Genomic DNA, 11,599 nt, shown 5'->3' with positions numbered 1-11,599 from the left:
TTAATGTTACTTCTATTTGCCTTTAGTTGTTGGATGGTAGAGCACGTCACCACCGAGATATCACATATTGGGAGACAACTGGTTTGATGAATATATAAGATGTAGCTTGTACCTGGAGACCACCGTATATGAAGAAGCCACTGGTCATTTTGAGAATGCCTCTGATACATCAGTTAAGATTGTCAAAAGCCCGTACATCTTCAGTCGGGAGAGGACTGTGCAGTATTTCAAGAAGGGTTTGCCATTTCAAGTGAAGGTACAAAAATGACTTAGTGTGGATGACCTGGTTGAGTTCTAAGCAACTTTCATTGTAAGATTACCATAGAGAGAGAGAGAGAGAGAGAGAGAGAGAGAGGTGGAGAGAGAGGTGGAGAGAGAGAGGTGGAGAGAGAGAGTTGGTTGGTTAGCGTCTATCTTGGCGCAGAGTGCTCTATGTCCAGTGGACAGAGCGGAATATATGTTGATACTAGTTGAGACTAGTGGAACACTAGTAGTTGTAACTCGGAGTTTCACGAGTTTTAGCGATCGTCAGACAGGAGTTGTCTGACGATCGCTAAAACGCGTGAAACTCCGAGTTACAACTACTAGTGTTCCACTAGTCTCAACTAGTATCAACACACACACACACACACACACGCACACACACACATATATATATATATATATATATATATATATATATATATATATATATATATATATATATATATATATATATATATATATATATATATAAGGTATATATATAAGGTCTGTAATGTATGCAACGCCCGAGTCTACTGTTGGGTTACTACCTTGATGTTTCAGTTTTCACAGTTAGGGATCTGTTGGAAAAGGCTGACGATTTCATACGGTTTAACTGCAGTCCCATGTTATAGTGTGTACATGAAATGTTAAATTTATGAAACGGTATTTGATAACTGAAACTACCTGTTTTCGCCAGAACGACATATGTAACTACTGCACGTATATGTGAGAACCACGTGATATATAAAACCGGGAGAAACAATTACATGCTGCATGATGCTCAATAGGCCCTATGGGTTCTTCAACAATTGCTATTGATTTGCTACATATGGACTGCCAGACTTACTTGTTACCGACAATGGAAGCAAGTTTACCAGTTCAGAGTTTGCTGACTTTTTGAGAAAGAATGGTGTGAAGCACATACGTACTGCTCCATACAATCCTGCTTCAAATAGTAGCGGAAAGGGCGATTCAAAGGGCGATTCCAATAGTAGCGGAAAGGGCGATAGATGCATTGAGGAAAATGGCAGAAGGGGGCCATGGACACCAAGCTTGCAAGGTTTATATACCATAACAACTAACACCCCCCCCCCCCCTTCCGGACACATACACACACAACCACAGGACAGAATCCATTACACTTGATGATGGGCAGAAAAGGTGAAACCCACATGGATCTACTGAAACCAAAGCTTTGTACAGGACTTTTTCTTACATTGTTAGATTGGAAGATGGACGCACCTTGATCACATAACAGTGCATTTAGGATTATATCCTACAACCAGATACCCTTTCAAGTACAACCGCACGACCAATCAAAAGGCAACTTCCAGTTTCAGACATTGTCAACAAACCAACTGAAAAATACCTGGTCAAAATGAAACGGTCCAAACGTGTTAGTAAACCGCCCAACGTATAAGATTTGTATGGGGGAGTAGCTACCATCATACTGATGGGGCAGAATAAACCTTCAGGATGTATCGATGTTGATTAAGTGTAGTCTACCCATGAACTCGATAATGTTAACTATTAATTTGTAATCTTATCTTTAACCCAAAATAATTATAATATGATTCAGTGCATATTTAATCTTCCATTAATGTAGAATTAGCATTCTTAATTGATGTTCCAGTTTGCATTTAAAGGGTTGTTCCGAAATTTAGAGGAGGTGAGGAATGTAGTATTTGTTACTATGGTTAAAAGAGTAGAGCGCAACCAGTTTGAGTTGGCGATAAATATGATGTATGCCACTTCGTACTTAGACGAGTCACCTAAATAAACTCTATCCTAGTCACCTTATTTTCTATGGTTACAGCAAAATGATCATCAAACATACATACATAATTATTAGCGGCATGTTAAATCATGACCTTTTTAGGTAATCATTGTCGCAAACTTCTAAGTTATCATCTGGGCGTCACTTGCGCTGTAGGGTAGGAAGGTATGTGGGTGTAACACCACAGATATTATTTTAATTTAGAGCAAAAGCAAAAATTGTCGGGAAATGTTTACGATGTGTCAGAAATATCATGTTGTTTTGCGGTGAAAATCTTACCAGGGCGATGGTCTTCATGGCTGTTGGGTAAAATGATGATCGCCAGGTGTGTCGGGAAGGAAATTGGTACTGTCTTGTTTGTAACAAGTCTACCATTTCGAAAATAATTACAATTTTACCATATAGCTGGTAAATCTTTGACCCAAACATTTCATTGTTCGATGCTGTACCAGTTACGGTAACATCTAATGTTAGTGGAGAGTAATATTCAATACTTAATTTGGACATTTGGATGATTTACTTTACTTTACTTTACATTTTGTATGTACATTATTAAAGTTTCTTCTCAAAATCTTGACAATTCATTGCAAAATGTTTATATTTTGTGTCGAAATGTTGACGTTTTTATATACAAAATTCTACGTCCCTTCTCTAAATGTCACGTTCTGTAACTAAACCTGCGATGTTACACTTCAAAATTCCACATTTTATGTCGCAATTCCAACATTTTAACTCTCATTTTGACTTTTTATCTCAAAATGTTGATGTTTTATGTCAAACATTTTAAGTTTTATCTGAGGATTTTTACGGTTATATACCGCGTTACTTTTCATGTTTCATGCCAAAAATGTGACGTTTATTCTTAGACTACTGCTTTCCACATTTTGTTATTGAAATGTTGACGTTTAACATAAAAATTTCAAAATATAATCCGAAAATGTAATGTTTTACAAGCAAGTTGTGACGTGGTTTAACGAATTTGGAACGTTTTAACTTCTTGATATTGAGGTTTCATGTCGAAATTGTCAAACTTTTGACACTTGTTTCGAAGTGTTGTTGCTTTACTCCTTAAATTTGTAATTTTGACATACTACGGAAAATATGACAGTAAAACTTGATCAAGTGATTGTTCATTTGTTCGTTGGAGAGCCCGTGTCAAAGAAATTACTATACAGAGCGCTGTATTATGGTTCGAATACCGTTCTAGCCATAAATATCATTGCTCTTTTCTATTATTTTTTTTTTCCCAGTCAATATCCGTTGTTTCTTGACATGAAAAATGTATAGTATTATAGAAATTCGACCTGGACTAATAGCAGTGTGTTTTAAGGTCGACGACAAAATAAAGTTATCTTAAACAGACCCATTACCTCTGTGAAGGTTGCAAGTCAAAGCAATGTTCATTGAAGAAGAAAAAGGCCCAAATTCAGTCGCATTCACTAATTAAAACAAACACCCGAGAAGGTGTTTGCGTTTCTGTCACGATAAGATATTATTGAACAAGCAACGTTAGCGGAACATATCAATCGTTCAGAGTATATTTATGTATCTTAACTTGTAACGTGGAAAATATGTCTATAAAATATCTTTTAATCTTCTTTTCATTATTGGCTATTTATATTGTTACAACGCATATTATCTATCAGCTAACACGTGGTTCGAACGAAACAACTCGGTGAGTATAACTGATCATATATGTCCTGAACTTCACGATCCTTTACAAACATGAAATCGTCGTGAAAATATCATTTGGAATTTTTTTATGAAGACTTTTTACTACGAATGTTAGTTGAATTGGCATTTGTAAATTGCATCTCTATTATTGCTAAAGGCTGTGTTCACTTGCTCTCCGCCCATTTGCCACCCCCCCCCCCCATTATTCAACCATAAAGTCTTGCGTTTAGAGCTACTCATATATACCTTATTGTAGTATATAAATATGCTGTAGAATGCACCATTTGACGTCTAATTTTGTTATCATGGGAGTCGACTTCAGTGACCCAATGGCAGCAATCCTCCTTTACAAAATATTTGACTCGCCTCTGGGCTAATAAAGGTTCAGCTCCTACTTAAGTACAGTCACAGAAAGTTTTGACTCGATCCCCCCCACACCCTCCTTCCCCAACCCACACCTTAACAAACATTCAACGCCACTGCGACCTTGTATGGGAATATATACCAGCAAGCCAACAATAATAAGCTATACAACAAATAACACACTATGACATTTGTTTAATATTTGGTCCTCATACTGCGAGACAATATTCGAGGGGTCGAAGATTATTGTCCTGAATATGTTATTCTTACAGGGTGTAATAATGGTAGAATAACAATCCTCAGTAAACCTTCAACACCACACCTCTCTCTTTTAAGCTCTTTTTCTTGAATACAAAGTGCAACAACAGACGATACCTTGTCCTCGAAATCGAACTTGTTTTTGTTACGTTATTGAAGGTATGTTATAGCGAAAAATTATCTTATGCAGTTTATTTGTCATTTTACAGAATAATAGTTACATGTACAATGGCAGCTGCATGGTTTGGGTCGCGACTCTGATAAATATGCTGAGCTTGTAGGTGACCATGAACTAAACTATTCTCAAGCTAATGAAACAGAATATTTTGTTTTTCTCATATTCGCCGGATAAAGTTTTTATGGTTCGACATCTTATTTACCTTAAAACGTATATGCAACCTTTTCCAGGAAGTTATATGGTTCATGATATAACAATTCGCCGGGTCGCAAAATGTTTTTAATTTTCCAGCGCGATAAAGGCCATCATTGGCATACTTAGCTTCTCATTGGCTGGGTCTTGCACTTTTGATGCTGAATTATTCAAATTGGGAAGTTCTTGCTTACGCGATGTACACGCATGTGTATATATGGATATGTACATACACGTGTACGCAGTGCATCGTGATTCGCATACACGTACTGTATGAACTGGCGACTGTCATAAGACGAAAGCTTTGTTGACAAGTTTTTTCTTTGCTTTTGCGAGGACTTGTATGTGTTCATTAACATCCATCAGTTCGTAACAAAAGGTTCAATTATTGTCTGAAAATCATCTGTCTTGGTATTATTGGCTAAATGAGTTAAAAATATTCTAATTTGGTAGGGAATAAAAATTTGGACTCTACATGGTTTCAACCCTACAAGCTGGTATTGTTTCAGCCCCTTATAACCTATTTACAGTCACTGCCTCTCTGCAGTAAGAATGGTCATGATGGTCCCTCAGCTAAAACAAAATCCTTGAAAACTATTACCAGAACAAACCAGCTTTCAAAAAATGATGCGCACGTTTCTACTTAGTATACATGTACCAACAGTTTTTAATTCAGCATAAATCTGAAACTTGGAAGAAAAATGTTTAGTGGAACATTTCTCAAAGCGTTGCTCTGTGCTCAAACTTTCTTTTTAAAGCCTTGATCTGTTTTCAACATCATTCTCTTCAAACGTTAACATTAACATACGGAAAATGCATCAATTCATTTTGGGTGCAAAATTGTTACGTTTCTATCATATGGTGATATTTTGTATCATCTTCAAACTGTTTCGGTTTGATTTAACTTCTTTACAGAGTTGTGCGATGCATAACCACAGACCCTTCACACCCGTGGCATAACACGCCGACAAATAAATAAACTTAATTGTCTACTCAAACGCGTACATTCTGCTGCTAGACTGTTTTCATTTCTGAGTGTAGCAAACTGGCCTTGCGAAAAGTGGTATGTGATGAGCGATTCTGTGCAGCTGCTGCTAGTTGATATTGTTATGAAGCTTATGCATATGGACCCCAGCCATTGGGAGCGATAAATGCAAATCTTGGCCTTTACCGCGCAGGGTGACGGATTGGGCGCGAAGGAGAGGGGCTGCAAACAAGTGAATGTTTAAGTGCGATGTTTATTAGCCATGAAATTTCAATTGTTTGTGATAAAGACAAGTGTTTATGTGTGAGGATTAGGTATTAAAGTTCTGTCACACACATTACAAGCACTTTCCCTCCCATCAGACTTGCCTTATTTCCCACAGATCGTCTTGCATTACTTTATGTACGGCTGAAATTCAATTTATCGGAAATGAGAAAAACCACCAATTTCACATTTATCATCTTTTCTTTTACGTTCTGTTGTTTGAAAAGGTCCCAAACTCTTCGAATCAACTTACATTCAGAAGATAATCACTGTCAACCAAGAAACAGCATTGTACTTGCGAAAACGCACAAAACTGGCGGATCAACACTAGGCACAATCATCGCACGTTATGGGTATGGGAGAAATTTAACATTTGCTCTACCATCAACTGGATTTATTCTGGGTTACCAAACTTTTTCACAGGAAATATTACTAAGGCAACCGACAGATGAAGGATTTAACGTATTAGTTAACCACGTGCCTTTTCACAGAGCTAACATGGAAAAGGTTATGAAACCTACCGATCAGTATGTTACTATCTTGCGTGAACCAGTTTCGTGATGGTATTCTGTGGTGCAGTATCACTCATTATTCAAACTTGCTCTTCGTCTCACTAAAGAGCAGTACGGAGCCATCAAAACGTCACCTCTTGATGATTTCCTCTCAGCAATAGCGAAGTGCAAATATTTTTCATGTAGTCTGGGTTATAATGGGCAACTGTTTGATTTAGGATTGACCGAAAAAGTTGATTATACAGATGAATATGCAATATAGACTGAGGGAAATTAAAGCAATAGAAGAAGAATTGGATCTGGTTTTAATTGCGGATTACTTTGATAAATCCTTGCTGCTGTTAAAGAAAATGATGTGCTGGAAATTCGAAGACATAATGTTTATTAAGAAAAAGCAACGTCGAAACGTGAGCCGCGAGCCCACACGTATAGAACAGGCCAATGCGATACGAAAATGAAACAAAGGGGATGTCATGCTCTATCAACGATTCGATCGAACATTATGGAATAAAATCCATAAATATGGGCCAAATTTTCAGAAAGAATTAAGACGTTTTAGGGAAATGAGTAATGTCACAACTAAATTTTGCGTGAATACTACGTCATCAGATATCAACGGGAATTGATGAACGTTTCGATAGTCTGGCACAGAATGTATGGTAAGATGTGACTACACAAAATGTGACAATACGGTTAGGAGAGTATGGGGAAACATCAGCTAACGGACTCATTGAGAGAAAATCATTGCGTTATGGGAGATCTGTTTACTAGTTTAATTACGTAATCCAAATGACTGAGTAGAAAGAAGTGTGTTTCTGTTTATATAATTCATTTATTTGCTATGAATAACTCAAGGGGAACATTGAATTGGCTTCCAACCTTACCGGTATATGTCAAGTACTATTTCAACATATATCTGGCTATACCACGGTCATTTCATATCATATCCTTAACCACTTGCCAGATATCCCCCAAATTAAGTGGTGAGGTGTATCCCCTGGTGATAATACGGACTTGTGCCTTGAACTTTCTTCAGAATAAACTGCAGACACGAATGGACGAGTAAAAGTGAAAAGTGATCTTTCATGTTTTCTAAATTCACAGTTACAATGGTGGCTGAAATTAAGGCTCAAGTGATAAAAGAAAGAACGCTGCCTCACTCAAAGAGGAGTTCACTCAAAGAGGAGTTTATAAATGAAAGGTGCGATCATCTTTAAACAAGCTAATATTCTTCCCTTAATCAATTAATTGTTCATGGTGGGTGTTGCGTTGAAAGCTATATATATATATATATATATATATATATATATATATATATATATATATATATATATATATATATATATATATATATATTAATATATATATATATATATATATATATATATATATATATATATATATATATATATATATATATATATATATATATATATATTACTGGTAGGTGTGCTTTTATTCCACATATTTCCACAGTTTAGACAATATGCAGTATCCTATAGTAGCCTTTATGTAAAAAGATCGGTAGTGTACCAAATATGTGGACTCCATTGGTTGCCTTAGATTCCTAGTTTGTTGTGATTTAGCCATGATATTTAAACACATACTTCGCTGATGCTCTAGATAACAGCCTGCAACATACGACTGTGCATGCATTAATCCTTTATTTTGCCTGAATAGGTTTAAATTTTTTTTTCCCAGAGAGGAGAGTTACTGTGGATATGCTTCCGTTATTTCTTGCATCAATGTTAAGAATATGTGGAGAAAATTAATTGACTTTGCGGCCTTTATAAATACGTTGTGTTTTATAATCAGCCCCATTGATTTTAGTTCTACTTGTTGCTCTCATCTGTGGAAGCTATTTCTCTCACCGTTTTGTTTTGTCCTTTATTATTGTTAATTACGAAGTAACGAAATGCCAAACCACAAAAACTCACTGATCATATCACTGAAGAACGCTATCATCACTAAAAAAAAAGGTACGTCGGGTTTGTATCTGTGTTGGTTCATGCGATGATATTGGGGCAGGATGAAATCGGTAGAAACACTTCTACTATAGCCGTTAAACTTAAAGCATCAATTGTGCTTGTCTTTATTCGTAAGGTCACAAGTAAAACATTTCATCACTTCTTGTCTAGCACATTTGGTGCGATATCCTCTCAGTTTAATCTAAAACATTCATTGGTTCACTTTTTTTATATTATTATTCTCCTGCTTTTTAAAGTGAATCTTTTCGTGGCTTATCTGACAACATTATGTTACAATAACTATCGGCTACTAATGACATTTCTTTACAAATTATGAGAGATGCATCAACATTCAAAGTAGAAACAAAGAAACTATTTCCAAAGTCAGTTTTTTTTAAAGTTCTGTTATGGGAAGTGTTCACTATCGATATATTTGTCCCTATCTATAAACCGTTACCGGGACCACGTCTGTATCTAATCTATGTGTTCCGCCTCAACCGCGCTGCTTCCGGGTTGATATTTTCATTAATCCAAGGAACAAAGTGTGGGACATTTGCGAAGAAATGTAACTCAGTTTGCAAAGCACATCCAATGCCCCAACTGGTAACTCCAATGACAGTCCAACGGCGTGAATTTCCTCTTTTAGCATACTTCACTAAAGGTCCTCCCGAATCTCCAGAGCAGGGTCCTACTTCTCGACCGAGGTACCCAGCACACGTCATAGTTTCATCAAACCAGTCTTCTTCATCGTTTCCAACCAGACTTACTTCACATTCTTCTCGCCTGCGAAGTGGCAAGGTTAGTTCCTGAAGGTGGGGTTCTGGTAATAAGTTGGATCGATCCGCACCCGCTTCAACTAACCCGTTGTGTCCCCATCCTGTCACAACTGCAGCGCCAACAGTGAGCAACCGGTTCTCTGTTGGTGAATTTGAATGATCGAAATGTGATTCATACAGCGTTGTACATTATAGCAAGGATGTGTTAACACATCCAAGCTTATATCAGCTACGTTCAGTTTATTATCATCGCTCTTACAGCGAGGATGAGATGTATTGTAGTCGGTTTGTCATTGGGCCTATATTTTGTCTATTTCAGTTGCCATAGCAAAGTTTGCCATGGTAGAAGTTGATGTTCCTGCTTAGAGAGTCTCGGTGGGGTCACCAATTACTGGTTGATCGGAAATCCCCAGCTGGGCGTAGGGTACGCCATTTTAACTTTAATTCAATAATTACAGATAACTCTAATTCATTTCTAGATATCTCTCATTCATTTCCAGATATCAATCATTAAAACATATTTGAGATATCCAAATTGAGTTCGAGATATCTCGAATTCTTATTCTCGATAACTCGAATTCAATTTTGGATATCGCGAATTCAATTCCAAATATCTTAAATAATGTTTCCCATTTTAATATTTAACTTTATTTCTTGATATCTTAAAATCAATTTGAGATATCTTAAATAAAATTCAAGATATCAAAAATGCAATTTCTGATATCTCAAATTGAATTGAAGATATCTCGAATTATATTGAAGCTATCTGTAATTATTGCAACAAATGTTAATATTATTCATAAATAGGAAACACAAAACGTATGTAATCACATAAATGTGATTACTATACAAATCATTTCTGTACTTAATAAGGGAACTATTTCTTTCGATTCACTTCAATTATCGTTCTTTAGAGAACTATACTAGCGAGGCTGCTACACAGGCGTGCCATTATACCAACATTTATGACTTTCTATGTTATGTTATGGAAATGTAGGCCCTACTCCTCACCCATTTGGCACTAAATTGAAATGTGGTTTGTTGAGGGCAGTGTGAAAAAGTAACACGATGAAATGATGTGGAAAAGCTTTTGAGCTGGGGGGGGGGGGGGGTTCAAAACATTGTGTGTGTGTGTGTGTTCCCATGTGTGAGGAGGAAAAGTGTGTCACGAACTCCCTCTCCTTATGGGCGAAGGACTCCCAATTTGGCTTGGTATTTGCTGGCCTTTAGATGGATTGTCAACGTCAGCTATGGTGTCATAAGGTTAAAGGTTCGAGGTCAAAGGTAAAAAAGGGTCATGTGTGATATCAAACTCTTTTAAGGTGAAGTTTCCAGTGCATTATTAAATGTAAGAGGCCAATAACGAATGATCAATGGAGGTCAAAGATCAAACTCCGCGAGTGTAAAAACAACCAAATGATCGACACTAAGTCGCTAACACTTGTCTTAAGTCGTAGAGGAAATTGCTGCCTTGACTGAAGATGATTAATTAATAAACTGCATGCAATTTAAATTAAAAGAACAGAAAGACTTCTTTTGGCTAATATGCACATGCTAAAACGAAAAAATAGCTGAAAATGTCATACTCAAGGTACCAAAGGTATTGCAATGAAGGTTTAAAAAACATTAATTAACGTAAAATGTCAAAGTCAAAGGTCTATAAAAATTTTGTAGCAAACTCCACTTCAATTGTGAGGCTCGTGTAGGACAACATTGCAAGATGTATGATGATCGATGTGCCTCTGGTGTGATGACATGTATATGTATGTATATATATATATATATATATATTATATATATATATATATATATATATATATATATATATATATATATATATATATATATAATTCACGCTTACGTCTCCGTGAATTTTTTGCCGACGAAAATGTTAATAACACCACGCAACAAACTAACGACTTGGATTCCAATTTTAAGCCAAAAAGCTCGTGGAATCTACCCAAGGCCCATTGTGCGCCTCTTGAATCATTTATTTCGGCCATTGAAGAGGATGTTAAAACACACACCTCCGCCCCAGTCTTCCGCGACAATCTCAACAAAACTGAGAGACAGGCCATTCATGAACTCCGGAAGCGCGATGACATTGTCATCAAGCCAGCCGACAAGGGTTCTGCAATTGTCGCTATGGGCAAACAATTCTACAGAGAGGAAGCCAACAGACTACTCGGCAACCCTCAACACTACAAACTCCTAGATTCTGATCCTACTCAAGAAATCACACAAAACGTGAAAAGAGTCATCCAAAAGATAGTCTCTAACGGTTCCATTGACCGCAAGTTAGGCCAAAACCTCCTGGAAAACGACCCAAAACCTGGTCGCTTTAATTTTCTGCCTAAAATTCACAAAGAAGGCAATCCCGGGAGGCCCATAATATCGGGTAATGGCA

At 36.8% G+C, this 11,599-nt stretch overlaps 2 protein-coding genes across 5 annotated transcripts in view; one reads left to right on the top strand and one right to left on the bottom strand.

The window, feature by feature from the left end:
• Positions 1-783: 783 nt before the first annotated feature.
• Positions 784-7,782, top strand: LOC139980072 (galactosylceramide sulfotransferase-like). The gene is made up of 2 exons (XM_071991437.1): positions 784-6,494; positions 6,712-7,782. The coding sequence occupies exons 1-2, from the start codon at positions 6,103-6,105 to the stop codon at positions 6,905-6,907; spliced, it is 588 nt and encodes a 195-aa protein (XP_071847538.1). The 5' UTR covers positions 784-6,102; the 3' UTR covers positions 6,908-7,782.
• A 729-nt stretch (positions 7,783-8,511) lies between these two features.
• Positions 8,512-11,599, bottom strand: part of LOC139980268 (clotting factor C-like) — a 140,397-nt gene continuing 137,309 nt past the window's right edge. For all 4 annotated transcript variants that reach the window (XM_071991809.1, XM_071991811.1, XM_071991812.1 and 1 more), the window contains one exon: positions 8,512-9,332. In XM_071991809.1, the coding sequence (XP_071847910.1) occupies positions 8,896-9,332 (437 nt within the window). In that variant the 3' untranslated portion in view covers positions 8,512-8,895. The remainder of the gene's footprint in view (positions 9,333-11,599) is intronic.

Source organism: Apostichopus japonicus, chromosome 14, assembly GCF_037975245.1.
Source record: "Apostichopus japonicus isolate 1M-3 chromosome 14, ASM3797524v1, whole genome shotgun sequence".
Lineage (NCBI taxonomy): Eukaryota > Metazoa > Echinodermata > Holothuroidea > Aspidochirotida > Stichopodidae > Apostichopus > Apostichopus japonicus.
This window is presented reverse-complemented; position numbering and strand designations above follow the sequence as displayed.